This window comes from Perna viridis, chromosome 12 (assembly GCF_037379345.1).
Source record: "Perna viridis isolate PV_CMFRI_1.1 ecotype Kerala chromosome 12, ASM3737934v1, whole genome shotgun sequence".
NCBI lineage: Eukaryota > Metazoa > Mollusca > Bivalvia > Mytilida > Mytilidae > Perna > Perna viridis.
Genome location: NC_142456.1, coordinates 15,146,595 through 15,167,616, shown reverse-complemented (window position 1 = coordinate 15,167,616; position 21,022 = coordinate 15,146,595). Strand labels below are relative to the sequence as shown.

Sequence of the window (21,022 nt, the reverse complement as noted above, 5' to 3'; positions counted from 1 at the left end):
GGTTGGAAATTTTGCACAGAAATTGAGAGAAAAAAACCTCTTCAAGAGAGAAGTTTCCAATGAACATCTACGAGAACTTTCTGTAACTCGGCATCGCTTCTCGGCCTTTTGGCTATGATCTACGTATTATAGTCAAAGTAGCGAGCTTTCGCTTAATATATAAGTATTTATATTTATTATTAAAAGTGTAAAGTATGGGCCTTCGTCCGGAAATCGCGAGATGTACCCTGAAGGTTAAGATTAATCAGCCTGTATCCAATAGATCTGAACTGTTGAAATTATTGAACGATAATTTTGAGGAACTGTCTATTTATACTACTATTACAGCTGTTTACAAGTGTTCGGACTATAGCCGAGATTGGTATATCACTTTTAAATCGGCCGATACTGTCGATGTTTTTTGCACCAGTGAGGGTCGTAAGGATACACGTGGTGGATTGGAATTTGTGTTTGATCGTTTGGACCGTCGTACGGTCCATATCCGGGTGCATTGGTTTCCAATGCACTACAGTTCCGACCCAGTGAAAACGTATTTGGAGCGTTTTGGAACAGTAAGGAAATTTGACTATGACACTCAACTCTTGGAGAATGGTGTCAACATACAGACAGGGGTTATCTGTGCTGAGATTCTATCTACTGAATCTCAGTACCAGGAGATTCCCTATACTTTTTCAATTGAAGGGAAGAAAGTTTTAGTCACCGTTTTGGGCCGTCCAAGTATGAGCCTAAAATGTAATCAGATAGGCCATAGCAGAGCTAAGTGTCCGCGCAAGGTATCTGAGGGGAGAGGGAGGACTTACGCAGATGCAGCTGCTAATAATACAGACCCTCCTGCAGGCCAAGTGCGGCAGGAGGCGATGGAAGCCTCTATAGGCCAAGTGCGACAGAGCGCTACTGAGGTCGGTTCTGCAGGCCAAGTGCGGCAGAACCTGACCATTGCTGACTCTCTTGCAGGCCAAGTGCGGCAAGAGAATAGTGCCACTGGTGATGAGTGGAATACAGTCCACCAGAGAAGAAAACGGAAAGGTTCTTCTCCGGAAGAGGAGTTAGATGTTAAAGACTCCAGAGTGGTTTATTTCCTGGGCGATCCGCCAGATATGTAACTACATTTACACATATATATATTTCTGTTTACAACCATGGCTTGTATAATGGATTGTGATTGTAATTTAATGTCCCCTGATAAGACTGCCCTTCTGTCCTTGGATTGTTTAGCCTTATGGGGTATTTTATCAAGTATTTTCTTTACTTGTTTATATATCGTTTTCATTTATAAAGGTTTCTTAGAGTACGTTTTTCTTCATTTTATCAATGAACTTTTGTTCATTTATTTTCATTCTAGATTTAGACCTTTAAATGCTCACTTTAGAGTTCATATCCATTCTATTCTATTGTTTCAATTTTATTTCCAAAATCTACTCACTTCAGAGAGATTTTACCCTACTTATTTTGTAGTTATACTTAACGCCTTGTGCGTTTGTATAATTGATTGTAATTTTTTCTTTACACCTTTACTATTAAGGTATGTAATTCTATTGTTTGTCTGTATGTGCATTGTTCTTCAAAGAGTTGTCATAGTCATTTAATATTTACTGAAAACACTATGTCTGATTCTCAGAAAGTGAGTTATATTTCTTTAATATGTAAAGATACTAGTAAGCATTATGATATGAAGTGTTATAGACCAATTAGTCTAATGAATATTAATGTGAAAATTTTAAGTAAGCTTATTTGTAATAGAATGTCTAAGGTTGTGGATAGTATTATTGGTATAGACCAAACTTGTGCTATTAGGGGGAGGTCTATTTCAGATAATTGTCATTTGCACCGTAAAATTGTCGATTATGTGAATCAGAAAAATTTACCATGTGCTTTTATTTCTTTAGATCAAGAGAAAGCTTTTGATCGAGTTAATCATGACTTTTTGTTTAATGTATTGGAAAAGTTTAACTTTGGTCCAAATATTATTAAGTGGATCAAGATATTATATAATGATTTGTCTTCTTGTGTATTGGTGAATAATTTTATTTCGCAACCTGTTAAAATTACTCGATCTGTAAAACAAGGGTGTAGTTTGTCACCATTATTGTATGTTCTATGTTTAGAACCATTTATTAGAAAAGTTATTCTTGATATTGATATTAAAGGTATTCGGCTTCCAGGTTCTTCGGAACAATGTAAAATCTCAGCTTTTGCTGATGATAGTACTGGTATTTTAACTACAGATAAAAGTATAAGTAAGTTTTTGTATTGGATTGATTTATTTGGTAGAGGTAGTGGTAGTAAGTTGAATTTACAGAAAACTAAAGGTTTATTTTTAGGGGCTTGGAAAAATAGAAAAGAAAACCATCGTTTTGGTATTGATTTTGTTGATGTTTTAAAGATAGTTGGAATTAAGATTGGTAATAAGTTAACACAGGATGATTTGTGGAATCCTGTTTATATTAAATTTGAAAAAGTTTTGAATAGTGGGAAGCGTAGAAAGCTATCTCTTGTTGAGAAAGTTATTATTTGTAACTTACTTGCTTGTTCAAAGCTATGGTATATTGCCAGTGTTATGCACATGTCGAAGTTTTATATTAAGAAATTTCAGAAATGTATTTTTAGCTTTATATGAAATAGTAAGGCCGAGCCTATGAGTAGAAATACGATTTATTAACTGATGACTTAAAACACAATGTAAATTGCCCCTTTAATACAACAGGAGGTTTTAGCAACCATAATTTATACAGGGCAATTGCCCTGTATTAATTTAATACTGGGCACATGCCCTGTATTAATTCTGGCCCTGTATAAAAGGTAAACTTGTCTGCCATTTTGTTTGCCAAAACTGACTATAAATTCACAGTGTTATGTGGAATAGACCATAACTATCGCTTTTATCCGAAATAGACTATAGTTTTACAATTTCTAGCAGATGTTAGTAAACAAACATGGATGCATCTGAAAGGATGTGTGATCGGCATGCTAAAAGTTGTGAGGAAATGCTGGAGGTGTTGACGCATGACCTTATGAGGTACGAAACACTTTTTGAACAGAGTGAACTGTTTGCCCTCGCGTCAGCCCTTGCAGAAACTGTCCAGACGGACGATAGCGGAACAGTTTATGTTGAGCTGCCAGTCACTGGTGAGCAAGAAACAGATGACCATGATGAAAAGGAAAACACCCTTCCAAGTAACAGTTATCAAAAGAGTCCTCCCTTCCCTTCAAATGAACGTTTTATACCAGTGACTACAGAGGACACAGACAATTTCATCGCAAGCAACAGAAATAAAAACACCAATTATAAGACCAAATCTGATATGAAGATTTTCAATGACTGGTTGTTGGCCACAGAGGAGTATAGAGATGTTACAGATATTCCAGCAGTCGAACTTGACTCCCTGTTAGCCAGATTTTACCTGTCACATTTTTTGCAGACTATTGATTTAGCAAATGTAAAAGAAATTCTCTGGGCCTTTTAAATATCACATTTTTTTTCACACATTTTATTGTCCAAATCATTTCGGCCTTCCTTGTGATGTCATCAAGGATAGGTTGTGGGTCCCCTAAAGTAAAAGTAGGCCATTATTTCCTTATTGAAATGACAAAATAATATTGTGAAATGAAAATGAAATAAAAATGAAATCAAATTTGCCATTGCCCTACACTCCCACCCCCTTTCCCTATATTTTTACAAAATTTTGTTGTGGATCTAGATATGAATATGATTTGCTAAATATTTTTAATATCTTATTTTATGCTTTATAATTTCAGGTGTACGAAAAAAAGATGGATCAGAGTATGAGCCGGACTCCATCACAAGTATTAAGAACAGTATTGATAGACATTTAAGAAATAACAAAAGTCAAATTGATATTAAGTCTGACAGGGTGTTCGCCCATTCCAGAGCAGTGTTAGAATCTAAAAGAAAGCACTTAAAAGCAGAAGGAAAAGGAAGTAAAAAGAACAAGGCAGATCCTATTGATGAAGCTGAAACAAACAAGTTATATGAGAGACAGATTCTTGGAGGAAGTGAGTTTTGTTATGTCACTCTTTAAATTTGGAAATGTATCCACCATTTTTCAATTATAAATATTTATTATGCAAAGTTAACTCAAAGTGCATTTTTGAAACAGCCTTTTAACTCTTTTTGAACAAAAAATTAGAAGCATAATACAATGCAAATCTGTTAAATTTGTTTTTTAGTTTAAGGTTTAGAATAATTGGTTCATATGATTCAAATTTAATTAATTTTGTACTTCAGGTAACCCAAGGTCTTTACTTAATACAGTGTGGATGAACAATGGTATCTACTTCAACTTTAGGGGACGCCAGGACCATGTAAACCTTTTAAATGGAGATTTGGAACTGAAGAAAGATCCTAGGGGAACTGAGTATGTTGAATTCACTGGTATGTTGAAAATTAGATATTTGTTATACTTTTTAGCATATTATGTCATGTACGTTGCACAATTCATTAGCCATTTTCCTCATCAAACTATTGGTTTTTTTTTGTTATAAAATCTAAAAGATGTAGTCAACTGTATTTTGTTTTTGATAATTATCCTTGTTAATCATGTTAATACTTTATTTTGATAGATTCTTCCATAGATTATCTAATTAAAATTTACATGTAGATTTACAATATTTTCAAAATTCTAATTTCAGAACGTAGTACAAAAACCAGAAATGGAGCCAAAAAAGGAGACTTTAGAAATGTGCTTGGAAAAAACACTATTGGAAAAATGATGAAAACAATGGCCAATCTTGGTGAACTGGAAGGGAGAAAAACTAATCATTCGACCCGAAAAACGTTTGCTACAACATTACTTGATGCAGATCTCCCGAATACCGATGCTGCTCAGTTGGGTGGTTGGAAAAGTGTCCAAACCCTAAATGAATATGCTGCACCCAATTTAAAAAAACAGAAAACTGCTTCAGATATACTATCTCATACTTTCCTCCCTAAAGTAGATGAAGTTGATGTAAATACTAACTCAAGTGAAATCAACATTGAAGAATCAAACTGTCACGATGCTGAAGACAAAATTGAAAATGAGAATTCTAGTCAGATTACAGCAGAATTTTTCCATGACAATAATAATAACCCAATTCAGAAAGTTGCAGAATCAATGTCTTCATCTCAATCTAATACGATGACCGTTGCTCAAAAAAAGGAAAGTAATCCGTTTTCCCTTTTTTGTGGCGCTACCATTAATGGAGGAGTTATCAATTTAAACATTTTCCGTGCTGGTGGGAAAAGACCAAATGATGACAATATATAAACAGCAACCTGAAAAGTTGTTGAACTCAATTTAATTTGTTACTCTTAGCAAATTCACAGGAGTTCTTGTTCTCAAGTTCTTCAAATGAAGAAATTTAAATACATGTATTTTAACAATGAACGTTAATTGTAATATGTTAATTGTTATTGTTCAGATTTATTTGTTCGAAAAAAATCTGATTTACCATGTAGATTTGTCCTTTGTTTTTTTTTTCAGTCAATTCCTTGACAATTTAAAAAAAATATGTCTTTTTTTTCATACATTTAATTGATCTACATGTATGTTTCATAAAGGGATCACGTTATGGCTAAGTTCTTCGCCTCGGGCCAATACAAATGATCTCAACCCAATACGACTGTACTTGGACATAATACAGGATTAATATGAAAATAACCATTTAATAACCCTATAGTATTTAGATAAATCTAAAGGCGGTTTAAATGTCATTGATATAGAATTTAAGTTAAAAGCCTTGCGCTTGAAACATATTAGTGATATTATCGAGTGTAGAAAGGTAAAATATGTTCACCTGTCCATTTATTGGATTGGATTTAATCTTCGATTCTATAATTATACATTTGGTTCTTTAAATATACCGCATAGTGAGTATATACCTGTTTTTTATTTATGTTGTCTTAGGGTTTTGAATGAGTTCAAGGTTAACTGTACTGACGTGAATTTAAGGGGAATAACTACAAGAAGTACATACAATGAGTTGTTAGATTGTAAAGATTATAAACCTAGGATTGTTGTTCATAGTCCAGAGATTAATTTTAAACAAGTGTTTAAAAATGTTTTTGATAAGTTTATAGACAGATTTTCTAGAGATGTTATATTTAGAATTGTTCATGGTATTTTACCTACGAATAGTTTGATGTTTAATTACAATATTTATAAGTTTAATACTTGTACTTTTTGTGCACGGAGACCTGAAACTTTAAGACATTTGTTCTTTGAGTGTGGTCATATTTCACAGTTATTATTATTATTGAAAAACTGGATACTTGCTGTGTCTCATGGCAGTATTCTGTTAGAGTTTAAACATATATTGTTTAGGGACATTCATTGTCCATCAAATAAGTTTAAGAGCATTGTGTTACTTTTGATTAGTTTATTTTGTAAATCTGTGTGGTTACATAGAAATGTTAAAAAGTTTGATAGGAAGCATGTACTTCCTAATGATACATATATGTTTTTCCTACAGCAGTTACGTTTACGTATTTTGGCTGATTTTGAGAGATTCTCTACGGAGACATTTTGTGATTATTGGTGTTTGACAGATTTATTCTGTTCTTTACAAAATGATGATCTGAAGATCCATTTCATGTAGTTTGTGCAGAATATATAGATTGTCTTGCTTTTGCATAAATTACTTTATATCTTGAATATGTTCCACGTTGTATAGTTTTTCATATTAAGTAAAAATTATTGCTGGATTATCTAGCATAAGTATGTATATATTTTTGATAATTATCGTGTCAGGTTGCCTGACGGATATTTGTATTTAATTGTTGTACTATATTACTATAGTGCTGTTCTATCTGTAATATTGCTGTTTTAATTAGTACTACCAGTAATATAGTAATTAAATGTTTGAAATATAAAAAAAAGTATCTGTTCTTATCAGCTTAATATCTGATACGTGCCCTATGTGGGTACTTCGATATTAAACTGATTTTTGCACCTGGGTGAGATGTTGAGTGCTTGCACCACTCTTGCCACGGGTTGGCCTGGTATTGCAGTACCACCAGGATCGGCCCACTCTCCCTTTCGGGAGAGAATTAAATTAAATAGAAGACCAGTTTTCCCTTTAAACTGCTACACAGTACACACAGCGGACATGACAAATACATAGGGTAAAAAAATAATTCTCCCGAGGAGGGACAGCAAAAAAAATAATAAAATAATAATAGGCCAAAACAAATAAAAAAAAATAATAATGAAAACATAGGGACCCGACCGACCTGTAAATGAGAATTATTATTTTTATTTTTTTATTTTATTTTATTTTTTTTTATGATACTTTTTTATATTTTATTTTTTTTTTATTATTACTTTTGTTTATTACTATTCTATTTATTTATTATTTTAGATTTGCTACCCCTCCCCCCCCCAAAAAAAAAGAAGTAAAAAAATTAAACCGGCACATCTTTTGTATTTTGTGCAGCTTTTCTTTATTCACAGACGGACGAGACCATTGGATAAAGTACAGACGTACGGAAGTGCAAGACGACGTTATGTCCCCTTACTTATTGTTTCGCAATTTCCCCTATCGACGAGAGTACACATGGGACGTCGCCCGCTGCTAGAAATGTAAGTAAACAAACCTCATGCAATTTCCCCAGATATTAGGCAGGTGATTTTTTGAGGATCGAGACCTAGGCCGTCCGTGACATGCTAAACACGTTTTGCACGTGGAGCACGATTTTCTTTATTGTGTGACACGACTTTCTTATGAAAATTGTCTGAAATCAATATGTTATGGTGACACTGTAAGCGTTTCCTATTATTCCAGTTATTTCCCTTTGAACGCCTTTGTTTTGTTTTTTTTTCTTTTGACAAAAATTGAGACGCAGGATTGACACGAAGTTTTAAGGCACATTCTTCATCTAGCATCAGTAGCCTAGCGGTAGAGACGCTGAGCCAGCATGCCGGAGGTGTTGGGTTCGAGTCCCGGTCGGGGGCTTGAAAAAATTTGAAAGTATCATATTAAATGTAACTTAACTTAACTTGAATTGTAATTGCTAATTGCGAGGTCGGAATGTGTTTTTGATATGTTTTGTTTTTTCTTGGATGCGAAATGCATTGAAACAGCAGGAAAAAAAATCACAGAACCCGGCACCCTGGTCAGAGCTGGACACTGCATGCAAGCGAGGACCTTTACAGACGGTTTTCGACAGAGCCGCCGAGATTGCCTCCATGCTCGTACACTTTTTCTTCCGTCGTATTTAAATAGCCGAGTGACAGAAAAATCGACGATTACAGTACGTTATAGCGACACCTTGATTTAAATGCAATGTCGAATACGTAAGTCAAACGTTGTCTCTCCTTTTCTAGCATTGCCCTATATGTGTGATAGCAAAACTTTCCCTTCTATAAATTTCAGCAGACTTGCCGACTTTCGACGAAATCGACAGTGAAGCATAAATGACACCAGACAGTCCAGTGCCGCTAAGTACAGGTTTGAAGGGAAAACGGTTGGAAATTTTGCACATAAATTGAGAGAAAAAAACCTCTTCAAGAGAGAAGTTTCCAATGAACATCTAGGAGAACTTTCTGTAAATCGGCATCGCTTCTCGGCCTTTTGGCTATGATCTACGTATTATAGTCAAAGTAGCGAGCTTTCGCTTAATATATAAGTATTTATATTTATTATTAAAAGTGTAAAGTATGGGCCTTCGTCCGGAAATCGCGAGATGTACCCTGAAGGTTAAGATTAATCAGCCTGTATCCAATAGATCTGAACTGTTGAAATTATTGAACGATAATTTTGAGGAACTGTCTATTTATACTACTATTACAGCTGTTTACAAGTGTTCGGACTATAGCCGAGATTGGTATATCACTTTTAAATCGGCCGATACTGTCGATGTTTTTTGCACCAGTGAGGGTCGTAAGGATACACGTGGTGGATTGGAATTTGTGTTTGATCGTTTGGACCGTCGTACGGTCCATATCCGGGTGCATTGGTTTCCAATGCACTACAGTTCCGACCCAGTGAAAACGTATTTGGAGCGTTTTGGAACAGTAAGGAAATTTGACTATGACACTCAACTCTTGGAGAATGGTGTCAACATACAGACAGGGGTTATCTGTGCCGAGATTCTATCTACTGAATCTCAGTACCAGGAGATTCCCTATACTTTTTCAATTGAAGGGAAGAAAGTTTTAGTCACCGTTTTGGGCCGTCCAAGTATGAGCCTAAAATGTAATCAGATAGGCCATAGCAGAGCTAAGTGTCCGCGCAAGGTATCTGAGGGGAGAGGGAGGACTTACGCAGATGCAGCTGCTAATAATACAGACCCTCCTGCAGGCCAAGTGCGGCAGGAGGCGATGGAAGCCTCTATAGGCCAAGTGCGACAGAGCGCTACTGAGGTCGGTTCTGCAGGCCAAGTGCGGCAGAACCTGACCATTGCTGACTCTCTTGCAGGCCAAGTGCGGCAAGAGAATAGTGCCACTGGTGATGAGTGGAATACAGTCCACCAGAGAAGAAAACGGAAAGGTTCTTCTCCGGAAGAGGAGTTAGATGTTAAAGACTCCAGAGTGGTTTATTTCCTGGGCGATCCGCCAGATATGTAACTATATTTACACATATATATATTTCTGTTTACAACCATGGCTTGTATAATGGATTGTGATTGTAATTTAATGTCCCCTGATAAGACTGCCCTTCTGTCCTTGGATTGTTTAGCCTTATGGGGTATTTTATCAAGTATTTTCTTTACTTGTTTATATATCGTTTTCATTTATAAAGGTTTCTTAGAGTACGTTTTTCTTCATTTTATCAATGAACTTTGTTCATTTATTTTCATTCTAGATTTAGACCTTTAAATGCTCACTTTAGAGTTCATATCCATTCTATTCTATTGTTTCAATTTTATTTCCAAAATCTACTCACTTCAGAGAGATTTTACCCTACTTATTTTGTAGTTATACTTAACGCCTTGTGCGTTTGTATAATTGATTGTAATTTTTTCTTTACACCTTTACTATTAAGGTATGTAATTCTATTGTTTGTCTGTATGTGCATTGTTCTTCAAAGAGTTGTCATAGTCATTTAATATTTACTGAGAACACTATGTCTGATTCTCAGAAAGTGAGTTATATTAGTAAGCATTATGATATGAAGTGTTATAGACCAATTAGTCTAATGAATATTGATGTGAAAATTTTAAGTAAGCTTATTTGTAATAGAATGTCTAAGGTTGTGGATAGTATTATTGGTATAGACCAAACTTGTGCTATTAGGGGGAGGTCTATTTTAGATAATTGTCATTTGCACCGTAATATTGTCGATTATGTGAATCAGAAAAATTTACCATGTGCTTTTATTTCTTTAGATCAAGAGAAAGCTTTTGATCGAGTTAATCATGACTTTTTGTTTAGTGTATTGGAAAAGTTTAACTTTGGTCCAAATATTATTAAGTGGATCAAGATATTATATAATGATTTGTCTTCTTGTGTATTGGTGAATAATTTTATTTCGCAACCTGTTAAAATTACTCGATCTGTAAAACAAGGGTGTAGTTTGTCACCATTATTGTATGTTCTATGTTTAGAACCATTTATTAGAAAAGTTATTCTTGATATTGATATTAAAGGTATTCAGCTTCCAGGTTCTTCGGAACAATGTAAAATCTCAGCTTTTGCTGATGATAGTACTGGTATTTTAACTACAGATAAAAGTATAAGTAAGTTTTTGTATTGGATTGATTTATTTGGTAGAGGTAGTGGTAGTAAGTTGAATTTACAGAAAACTAAAGGTTTATTTTTAGGGGCTTGGAAAAATAGAAAAGAAAACCATCGTTTTGGTATTGATTTTGTTGATGTTTTAAAGATAGTTGGAATTAAGATTGGTAATAAGTTAACACAGGATGATTTGTGGAATCCTGTTTATATTAAATTTGAAAAAGTTTTGAATAGTTGGAAGCGTAGAAAGCTATCTCTTGTTGAGAAAGTTATTATTTGTAACTTACTTGCTTGTTCAAAGCTATGGTATATTGGCAGTGTTATGCACATGTCGAAGTTTTATATTAAGAAATTTCAGAAATGTATTTTTAGCTTTATATGGAATAGTAAGGCTGAGCCTATGAGTAGAATACGATTTATTAACTGATGACTTAAAACACAATGTAAATTGCCCCTTTAATACAACAGGAGGTTTTAGCAACCATAATTTATACAGGGCAATTGCCCTGTATTAATTTAATACTGGGCACATGCCCTGTATTAATTCTGGCCCTGTATAAAAGTTAAACTTGTCCGCCATTTTGTTTGCCAAAACTGACTATAAATTCACAGTGTTATGTGGAATAGACCATAACTATCGCTTTTATCCGAAATAGACTATAGTTTTACAATTTCTAGCAGATGTTAGTAAACAAACATGGATGCATCTGAAAGGATGTGTGATCGGCATGCTAAAAGTTGTGAGGAAATGCTGGAGGTGTTGACGCATGACCTTATGAGGTACGAAACACTTTTTGAACAGAGTGAACTGTTTGCCCTCGCGTCAGCCCTTGCAGAAACTGTCCAGACGGACGATAGCGGAACAGTTTATGTTGAGCTGCCAGTCACTGGTGAGCAAGAAACAGATGACCATGATGAAAAGGAAAACACCCTTCCAAGTAACAGTTATCAAAAGAGTCCTCCCTTCCCTTCAAATGAACGTTTTATACCAGTGACTACAGAGGACACAGACAATTTCATCGCAAGCAACAGAAATAAAAACACCAACTATAAGACCAAATCTGATATGAAGATTTTCAACGACTGGTTGTTGGCCACAGAGGAGTATAGAGATGTTACAGATATTCCAGCAGTCGAACTTGACTCCCTTTTAGCCAGATTTTACCTGTCACATTTTTTGCAGACTATTGATTTAGCAAATGTAAAAGAAATTCTCTGGGCCTTTTAAATATCACATTTTTTTTCACACATTTTATTGTCCAAATCATTTCGGCCTTCCTTGTGATGTCATCAAGGATAGGTTGTGGGTCCCCTAAAGTAAAAGTAGGCCATTATTTCCTTATTGAAATGACAAAATAATATTTTGAAATGAAAATGAAATAAAAATGAAATCAAATTTGCCATTGCCCTACACTCCCACCCCCTTTCCCTATATTTTTACAAAATTTTGTTGTGGATCTAGATATGAATATGATTTGCTAAATATTTTTAATATCTTATTTTATGCTTTATAATTTCAGGTGTACGAAAAAAAGATGGATCAGAGTATGAGCCGGACTCCATCACAAGTATTAAGAACAGTATTGATAGACATTTAAGAAATAACAAAAGTCAAATTGATATTAAGTCTGACAGGGTGTTCGCCCATTCCAGAGCAGTGTTAGAATCTAAAAGAAAGCACTTAAAAGCAGAAGGAAAAGGAAGTAAAAAGAACAAGGCAGATCCTATTGATGAAGCTGAAACAAACAAGTTATATGAGAGACAGATTCTTGGAGGAAGTGAGTTTTGTTATGTCACTCTTTAAATTTGGAAATGTATCCACCATTTTTCAATTATAAATATTTATTATGCAAAGTTAACTCAAAGTGCATTTTTGAAACAGCCTTTTAACTCTTTTTGAAAAAAAAATTAGAAGCATAATACAATGCAAATCTGTTAAATTTGTTTTTTAGTTTAAGGTTTAGAATAATTGGTTCATATGATTCAAATTTAATTAATTTTGTACTTCAGGTAACCCAAGGTCTTTACTTAATACAGTGTGGATGAACAATGGTATCTACTTCAACTTTAGGGGACGCCAGGACCATGTAAACCTTTTAAATGGAGATTTGGAACTGAAGAAAGATCCTAGGGGAACTGAGTATGTTGAATTCACTGGTATGTTGAAAATTAGATATTTGTTATACTTTTTAGCATATTATGTCATGTACGTTGCACAATTCATTAGCCATTTTCCTCATCAAACTATTGGTTTTTTTTTTGTTATAAAATCTAAAAGATGTAGTCAACTGTATTTTGTTTTTGATAATTATCCTTGTTAATCATGTTAATACTTTATTTTGATAGATTCTTCCATAGATTATCTAATTAAAATTTACATGTAGATTTACAATATTTTCAAAATTCTAATTTCAGAACGTAGTACAAAAACCAGAAATGGAGCCAAAAAAGGAGACTTTAGAAATGTGTCGCCAAAGATGTTTGCTCGACCTACAAATCCGAATTGTCCAGTAAAAATGTATAAGTCATATATTGAGCATATGCCGGAAGATATAAGAAATGAAAAATCCCAGAGGTTTTATTTGCGTCCGCTTCAAAATCCAAAAACAGATGTTTGGTATTCACACGCGCCGCTTGGAAAAAACACTATTGGAAAAATGATGAAAACAATGGCCAATCTTGGTGAACTGGAAGGGAGAAAAACTAATCATTCGACCCGAAAAACGTTTGCTACAACATTACTTGATGCAGATCTCCCGAATACCGATGTTGCTCAGTTGGGTGGTTGGAAAAGTGTCCAAACCCTAAATGAATATGCTGCACCCAATTTAAAAAAACAGAAAACTGCTTCAGATATACTATCTCATACTTTCCTCCCTAAAGTAGATGAAGTTGATGTAAATACTAACTCAAGTGAAATCAACATTGAAGAATCAAACTGTCACGATGCTGAAGACAAAATTGAAAATGAGAATTCTAGTCAGATTACAGCAGAATTTTTCCATGACAATAATAATAACCCAATTCAGAAAGTTGCAGAATCAATGTCTTCATCTCAATCTAATACGATGACCGTTGCTCAAAAAAAGGAAAGTAATCCGTTTTCCCTTTTTTGTGGCGCTACCATTAATGGAGGAATTATCAATTTAAACATTGTCCGTGCTGGTGGGAAAAGACCGAATGATGACAATATATAAACAGCAACCTGAAAAGTTGTTGAACTCAATTTAATTTGTTACTCTTAGCAAATTCACAGGAGTTCTTGTTCTCAAGTTCTTCAAATGAAGAAATTTAAATACATGTATTTTAACAATGAACGTTAATTGTAATATGTTAATTGTTATTGTTCAGATTTATTTGTTCGAAAAAAATCTGATTTACCATGTAGATTTGTCCTTTGTTTTTTTTTTCAGTCAATTCCTTGACAATTTAAAAAAAATATGTCTTTTTTTTCATACATTTAATTGATCTACATGTATGTTTCATAAAGGGATCACTTTATGGCTAAGTTCTTCGCCTCGGGCCAATACAAGTGATCTCAACCCAATACGACTGTACTTGGACATAATACAGGATTAATATGAAAATAACCATTTAATAACCCTATAGTATTTAGATAAATCTAAAGGCGGTTTAAATGTCATTGATATAGAATTTAAGTTAAAAGCCTTGCACTTGAAACATATTAGTGATATTATCGAGTGTAGAAAGGTAAAATATGTTCACCTGTCCATTTATTGGATTGGATTTAATCTTCGATTCTATAATTATACATTTGGTTCTTTAAATATACCGCATAGTGAGTATATACCTGTTTTTTATTTATGTTGTCTTAGGGTTTTGAATGAGTTCAAGGTTAACTGTACTGACGTGAATTTAAGGGGAATAACTACAAGAAGTACATACAATGAGTTGTTAGATTGTAAAGATTATAAACCTAGGATTGTTGTTCATAGTCCAGAGATTAATTTTAAACAAGTGTTTAAAAATGTTTTTGATAAGTTTATAGACAGATTTTCTAGAGATGTTATATTTAGAATTGTTCATGGTATTTTACCTACGAATAGTTTGATGTTTAATTACAATATTTATAAGTTTAATACTTGTACTTTTTGTGCACGGAGACCTGAAACTTTAAGACATTTGTTCTTTGAGTGTGGTCATATTTCACAGTTATTATTATTATTGAAAAACTGGATACTTGCTGTGTCTCATGGCAGTATTCTGTTAGAGTTTAAACATATATTGTTTAGGGACATTCATTGTCCATCAAATAAGTTTAAGAGCATTGTGTTACTTTTGATTAGTTTATTTTGTAAATCTGTGTGGTTACATAGAAATGTTAAAAAGTTTGATAGGAAGCATGTACTTCCTAATGATACATATATGTTTTTCCTACAGCAGTTACGTTTACGTATTTTGGCTGATTTTGAGAGATTCTCTACGGAGACATTTTGTGATTATTGGTGTTTGACAGATTTATTCTGTTCTTTACAAAATGATGATCTGAAGATCCATTTCATGTAGTTTGTGCAGAATATATAGATTGTCTTGCTTTTGCATAAATTACTTTATATCTTGAATATGTTCCACGTTGTATAGTTTTTCATATTAAGTAAAAATTATTGCTGGATTATCTAGCATAAGTATGTATATATTTTTGATAATTATCGTGTCAGGTTGCCTGACGGATATTTGTATTTAATTGTTGTACTATATTACTATAGTGCTGTTCTATCTGTAATATTGCTGTTTTAATTAGTACTACCAGTAATATAGTAATTAAATGTTTGAAATATAAAAAAAAGTATCTGTTCTTATCAGCTTAATATCTGATACGTGCCCTATGTGGGTACTTCGATATTAAACTGATTTTTGCACCTGGGTGAGATGTTGAGTGCTTGCACCACTCTTGCCACGGGTTGGCCTGGTATTGCAGTACCACCAGGATCGGCCCACTCTCCCTTTCGGGAGAGAATTAAATTAAATAGAAGACCAGTTTTCCCTTTAAACTGCTACACAGTACACACAGCGGACATGACAAATACATAGGGTAAAAAAATAATTCTCCCGAGGAGGGACAGCAAAAAAAATAATAAAATAATAATAGGCCAAAACAAATAAAAAAAAATAATAATGAAAACATAGGGACCCGACCGACCTGTAAATGAGAATTATTATTTTTATTTTTTTATTTTATTTTATTTTTTTTTATGATACTTTTTTATATTTTATTTTTTTTATTATTATTACTTTTGTTTATTACTATTCTATTTATTTATTATTTTAGATTTGCTACCCCTCCCCCCCCCCAAAAAAAAAAAAGAAGTAAAAAAATTAAACCGGCACATCTTTTATATTTTGTGCAGCTTTTCTTTATTCACAGACGGACGAGACCATTGGATAAAGTACAGACGTACGGAAGTGCAAGACGACGTTATGTCCCCTTACTTATTGTTTCGCAATTTCCCCTATCGACGAGAGTACACATGGGACGTCGCCCGCTGCTAGAAATGTAAGTAAACAAAGCTCATGCAATTTCCCCAGATATTAGGCAGGTGATTTTTTGAGGATCGAGACCTAGGCCGTCCGTGACATGCTAAACACGTTTTGCACGTGGAGCACGATTTTCTTTATTGTGTGACACGACTTTCTTATGAAAATTGTCTGAAATCAATATGTTATGGTGACACTGTAAGCGTTTCCTATTATTCCAGTTATTTCCCTTTGAACGCCTTTGTTTTGTTTTGTTTTGTTTTGTTTTTCTTTTGACAAAAATTGAGACGCAGGATTGACACGAAGTTTTAAGGCACATTCTTCATCTAGCATCAGTAGCCTAGCGGTAGAGACGCTGAGCCAGCATGCCGGAGGTGTTGGGTTCGAGTCCCGGTCGGGGGCTTGAAAAAATTTGAAAGTATCATATTAAATGTAACTTAACTTAACTTGAATTGTAATTGCTAATTGCGAGGTCGGAATGTGTTTTTGATATGTTTTGTTTTTTCTTGGATGCGAAATGCATTGAAACAGCAGGAAAAAAAATCACAGAACCCGGCACCCTGGTCAGAGCTGGACACTGCATGCAAGCGAGGACCTTTACAGACGGTTTTCGACAGAGCCGCCGAGATTGCCTCCATGCTCGTACACTTTTTCTTCCGTCGTATTTAAATAGCCGAGTGACAGAAAAATCGACGATTACAGTACGTTATAGCGACACCTTGATTTAAATGCAATGTCGAATACGTAAGTCAAACGTTGTCTCTCCTTTTCTAGCATTGCCCTATATGTGTGATAGCAAAACTTTCCCTTCTATAAATTTCAGCAGACTTGCCGACTTTCGACGAAATCGACAGTGAAGCATAAATGACACCAGACAGTCCAGTGCCGCTAAGTACAGGTTTGAAGGGAAAACGGTTGGAAATTTTGCACATAAATTGAGAGAAAAAAACCTCTTCAAGAGAGAAGTTTCCAATGAACATCTAGGAGAACTTTCTGTAAATCGGCATCGCTTCTCGGCCTTTTGGCTATGATCTACGTATTATAGTCAAAGTAGCGAGCTTTCGCTTAATATATAAGTATTTATATTTATTATTAAAAGTGTAAAGTATGGGCCTTCGTCCGGAAATCGCGAGATGTACCCTGAAGGTTAAGATTAATCAGCCTGTATCCAATAGATCTGAACTGTTGAAATTATTGAACGATAATTTTGAGGAACTGTCTATTTATACTACTATTACAGCTGTTTACAAGTGTTCGGACTATAGCCGAGATTGGTATATCACTTTTAAATCGGCCGATACTGTCGATGTTTTTTGCACCAGTGAGGGTCGTAAGGATACACGTGGTGGATTGGAATTTGTGTTTGATCGTTTGGACCGTCGTACGGTCCATATCCGGGTGCATTGGTTTCCAATGCACTACAGTTCCGACCCAGTGAAAACGTATTTGGAGCGTTTTGGAACAGTAAGGAAATTTGACTATGACACTCAACTCTTGGAGAATGGTGTCAACATACAGACAGGGGTTATCTGTGCCGAGATTCTATCTACTGAATCTCAGTACCAGGAGATTCCCTATACTTTTTCAATTGAAGGGAAGAAAGTTTTAGTCACCGTTTTGGGCCGTCCAAGTATGAGCCTAAAATGTAATCAGATAGGCCATAGCAGAGCTAAGTGTCCGCGCAAGGTATCTGAGGGGAGAGGGAGGACTTACGCAGATGCAGCTGCTAATAATACAGACCCTCCTGCAGGCCAAGTGCGGCAGGAGGCGATGGAAGCCTCTATAGGCCAAGTGCGACAGAGCGCTACTGAGGTCGGTTCTGCAGGCCAAGTGCGGCAGAACCTGACCATTGCTGACTCTCTTGCAGGCCAAGTGCGGCAAGAGAATAGTGCCACTGGTGATGAGTGGAATACAGTCCACCAGAGAAGAAAACGGAAAGGTTCTTCTCCGGAAGAGGAGTTAGATGTTAAAGACTCCAGAGTGGTTTATTTCCTGGGCGATCCGCCAGATATGTAACTATATTTACACATATAAATATTTCTGTTTACAACCATGGCTTGTATAATGGATTGTGATTGTATTTTAATGTCCCCTGATAAGACTGCCCTTCTGTCCTTGGATTGTTTAGCCTTATGGGGTATTTTATCAAGTATTTTCTTTACTTGTTTATATATCGTTTTCATTTATAAAGGTTTCTTAGAGTACGTTTTTCTTCATTTTATCAATGAACTTTGTTCATTTATTTGCATTCTAGATTTAGACCTTTAAATGCTCACTTTAGAGTTCATATCCATTCTATTCTATTGTTTCAATTTTATTTCCAAAATCTACTCACTTCAGAGAGATTTTACCCTACTTATTTTGTAGTTATACTTAACGCCTTGTGCGTTTGTATAATTGATTGTAATTTTTTCTTTACACCTTTACTATTAAGGTATGTAATTCTATTGTTTGTCTGTATGTGCATTGTTCTTCAAAGAGTTGTCAAAGTCATTTAATATTTACTGAGAACACTATGTCTGATTCTCAGAAAGTGAGTTATATTTCTTTAATATGTAAAGATACTAGTAAGCATTATGATATGAAGTGTTATAGACCAATTAGTCTAATGAATATTGATGTGAAAATTTTAAGTAAGCTTATTTGTAATAGAATGTCTAAGGTTGTGGATAGTATTATTGGTATAGACCAAACTTGTGCTATTAGGGGGAGGTCTATTTTAGATAATTGTCATTTGCACCGTAATATTGTCGATTATGTGAATCAGAAAAATTTACCATGTGCTTTTATTTCTTTAGATCAAGAGAAAGCTTTTGATCGAGTTAATCATGACTTTTTGTTTAGTGTATTGGAAAAGTTTAACTTTGGTCCAAATATTATTAAGTGGATCAAGATATTATATAATGATTTGTCTTCTTGTGTATTGGTGAATAATTTTATTTCGCAACCTGTTAAAATTACTCGATCTGTAAAACAAGGGTGTAGTTTGTCACCATTATTGTATGTTCTATGTTTAGAACCATTTATTAGAAAAGTTATTCTTGATATTGATATTAAAGGTATTCAGCTTCCAGGTTCTTCGGAACAATGTAAAATCTCAGCTTTTGCTGATGATAGTACTGGTATTTTAACTACAGATAAAAGTATAAGTAAGTTTTTGTATTGGATTGATTTATTTGGTAGAGGTAGTGGTAGTAAGTTGAATTTACAGAAAACTAAAGGTTTATTTTTAGGGGCTTGGAAAAATAGAAAAGAAAACCATCGTTTTGGTATTGATTTTGTTGATGTTTTAAAGATAGTTGGAATTAAGATTGGTAATAAGTTAACACAGGATGATTTGTGGAATCCTGTTTATATTAAATTTGAAAAAGTTTTGAATAGTTGGAAGCGTAGAAAGCTATCTCTTGTTGAGAAAGTTATTATTTGTAACTTACTTGCTTGTTCAAAGCTATGGTATATTGGCAGTGTTATGCACATGTCGAAGTTTTATATTAAGAAATTTCAGAAATGTATTTTTAGCTTTATATGGAATAGTAAGGCTGAGCCTATGAGTAGAATACGATTTATTAACTGATGACTTAAAACACAATGTAAATTGCCCCTTTAATACAACAGGAGGTTTTAGCAACCATAATTTATACAGGGCAATTGCCCTGTATTAATTTAATACTGGGCACATGCCCTGTATTAATTCTGGCCCTGTATAAAAGTTAAACTTGTCCGCCATTTTGTTTGCCAAAACTGACTATAAATTCACAGTGTTATGTGGAATAGACCATAACTATCGCTTTTATCCGAAATAGACTATAGTTTTACAATTTCTAGCAGATGTTAGTAAACAAACATGGATGCATCTGAAAGGATGTGTGATCGGCATGCTAAAAGTTGTGAGGAAATGCTGGAGGTGTTGACGCATGACCTTATGAGGTACGAAACACTTTTTGAACAGAGTGAACTGTTTGCCCTCGCGTCAGCCCTTGCAGAAACTGTCCAGACGGACGATAGCGGAACAGTTTATGTTGAGCTGCCAGTCACTGGTGAGCAAGAAACAGATGACCATGATGAAAAGGAAAACACCCTTCCAAGTAACAGTTATCAAAAGAGTCCTCCCTTCCCTTCAAATGAACGTTTTATACCAGTGACTACAGAGGACACAGACAATTTCATCGCAAGCAACAGAAATAAAAACACCAACTATAAGACCAAATCTGATATGAAGATTTTCAACGACTGGTTGTTGGCCACAGAGGAGTATAGAGATGTTACAGATATTCCAGCAGTCGAACTTGACTCCCTGTTAGCCAGATTTTACCTGTCACATTTTTTGCAGACTATTGATTTAGCAAATGTAAAAGAAATTCTCTGGGCCTTTTAAATATCACATTTTTTTTCACACATTTTATTGTCCAAATCATTTCGGCCTTCCTTGTGATGTCATCAAGGATAGGTTGTGGGTCTCCTAAAGTAAAAGTAGGCCATTATTTCCTTATTGAAATGACAAAATAATATTTTGAAATGAAAATGAAATAAAAATGAAATCAAATTTGCCATTGCCCTACACTCCCACCCCCTTTCCCTATATTTTTACAAAATTTTGTTGTGGATCTAGATATGAATATGATTTGCTAAATATTTTTAATATCTTATTTTATGCTTTATAATTTCAGGTGTACGAAAAAAAGATGGATCAGAGTATGAGCCGGACTCCATCACAAGTATTAAGAACAGTATTGATAGACATTTAAGAAATAACAAAAGTCAAATTGATATTAAGTCTGACAGGGTGTTCGCCCATTCCAGAGCAGTGTTAGAATCTAAAAGAAAGCACTTAAAAGCAGAAGGAAAATGAA

At 34.5% G+C, this 21,022-nt stretch overlaps 4 protein-coding genes and 2 pseudogenes across 5 annotated transcripts; all 6 read left to right on the top strand.

Annotated features, from left to right (window-relative positions):
• Positions 1 to 942: 942 nt before the first annotated feature.
• On the top strand, positions 943 to 7,171 carry LOC148601351 (uncharacterized). 2 transcript variants are annotated; one of them, XM_088555735.1, is made up of 4 exons: positions 943 to 1,099; positions 3,757 to 4,014; positions 4,247 to 4,393; positions 4,651 to 7,171. In XM_088555735.1, the coding sequence occupies exons 1-4, from the start codon at positions 1,051 to 1,053 to the stop codon at positions 5,265 to 5,267; spliced, it is 1,071 nt and encodes a 356-aa protein (XP_088411861.1). In that variant the 5' UTR covers positions 943 to 1,050; the 3' UTR covers positions 5,268 to 7,171. The 2 variants fall into 2 exon arrangements, with proteins under 2 accessions (XP_088411861.1, XP_088411860.1); XM_088555734.1 differs by lacking the exon at positions 943 to 1,099 and adding an exon at positions 2,540 to 3,126.
• LOC148601352 (U2 spliceosomal RNA) lies at positions 6,852 to 7,034 on the top strand (annotated as a pseudogene).
• A 2,947-nt stretch (positions 7,172 to 10,118) lies between the features above and the next one.
• LOC148601350 (uncharacterized) lies at positions 10,119 to 13,943 on the top strand. Its single transcript, XM_088555958.1, has 4 exons — positions 10,119 to 11,566; positions 12,197 to 12,454; positions 12,687 to 12,833; positions 13,092 to 13,943. Exons 1-4 carry the CDS (start codon positions 11,374 to 11,376, stop codon positions 13,871 to 13,873), a joined length of 1,380 nt encoding a protein of 459 aa, XP_088412084.1. The 5' UTR covers positions 10,119 to 11,373; the 3' UTR covers positions 13,874 to 13,943.
• A 1,514-nt stretch (positions 13,944 to 15,457) lies between these two features.
• On the top strand, positions 15,458 to 15,640 carry LOC148601349 (U2 spliceosomal RNA; annotated as a pseudogene).
• Positions 15,641 to 16,940: 1,300 nt separating this feature from the next.
• On the top strand, positions 16,941 to 21,008 carry LOC148601347 (uncharacterized). Its single transcript, XM_088556052.1, has 2 exons — positions 16,941 to 18,184; positions 20,840 to 21,008. The coding sequence occupies exons 1-2, from the start codon at positions 17,280 to 17,282 to the stop codon at positions 20,868 to 20,870; spliced, it is 936 nt and encodes a 311-aa protein (XP_088412178.1). The 5' UTR covers positions 16,941 to 17,279; the 3' UTR covers positions 20,871 to 21,008.
• Positions 20,017 to 20,586, top strand: LOC148601348 (uncharacterized). The gene has a single exon (XM_088556054.1). The coding sequence runs from the start codon at positions 20,017 to 20,019 to the stop codon at positions 20,545 to 20,547; it is 531 nt and encodes a 176-aa protein (XP_088412180.1). The 3' UTR covers positions 20,548 to 20,586.
• Positions 21,009 to 21,022: the final 14 nt, after the last annotated feature.

Excerpts from the sequence above, each read along its gene's own strand:
- LOC148601351 (XM_088555734.1), top strand. The coding sequence starts at position 2,934 with ATGGATGCATCTGAAAGGATGTGTGATCGGCATGCTAAAAGTTGTGAG. Across the intron at positions 4,015-4,246 it reads GAGACAGATTCTTGGAGGAA|GTAACCCAAGGTCTTTACTT; the intron begins GTGAGTTTTGTT and ends TTTGTACTTCAG. Across the intron at positions 4,394-4,650 it reads TGAGTATGTTGAATTCACTG|AACGTAGTACAAAAACCAGA; the intron begins GTATGTTGAAAA and ends TTCTAATTTCAG.
- LOC148601347 (XM_088556052.1), top strand. The coding sequence starts at position 17,280 with ATGGGCCTTCGTCCGGAAATCGCGAGATGTACCCTGAAGGTTAAGATT. Across the intron at positions 18,185-20,839 it reads CTGGGCGATCCGCCAGATAT|GTGTACGAAAAAAAGATGGA; the intron begins GTAACTATATTT and ends TTATAATTTCAG.
- LOC148601350 (XM_088555958.1), top strand. The coding sequence starts at position 11,374 with ATGGATGCATCTGAAAGGATGTGTGATCGGCATGCTAAAAGTTGTGAG. Across the intron at positions 12,455-12,686 it reads GAGACAGATTCTTGGAGGAA|GTAACCCAAGGTCTTTACTT; the intron begins GTGAGTTTTGTT and ends TTTGTACTTCAG. Across the intron at positions 12,834-13,091 it reads TGAGTATGTTGAATTCACTG|AACGTAGTACAAAAACCAGA; the intron begins GTATGTTGAAAA and ends TTCTAATTTCAG.
- LOC148601348 (XM_088556054.1), top strand. The coding sequence starts at position 20,017 with ATGGATGCATCTGAAAGGATGTGTGATCGGCATGCTAAAAGTTGTGAG.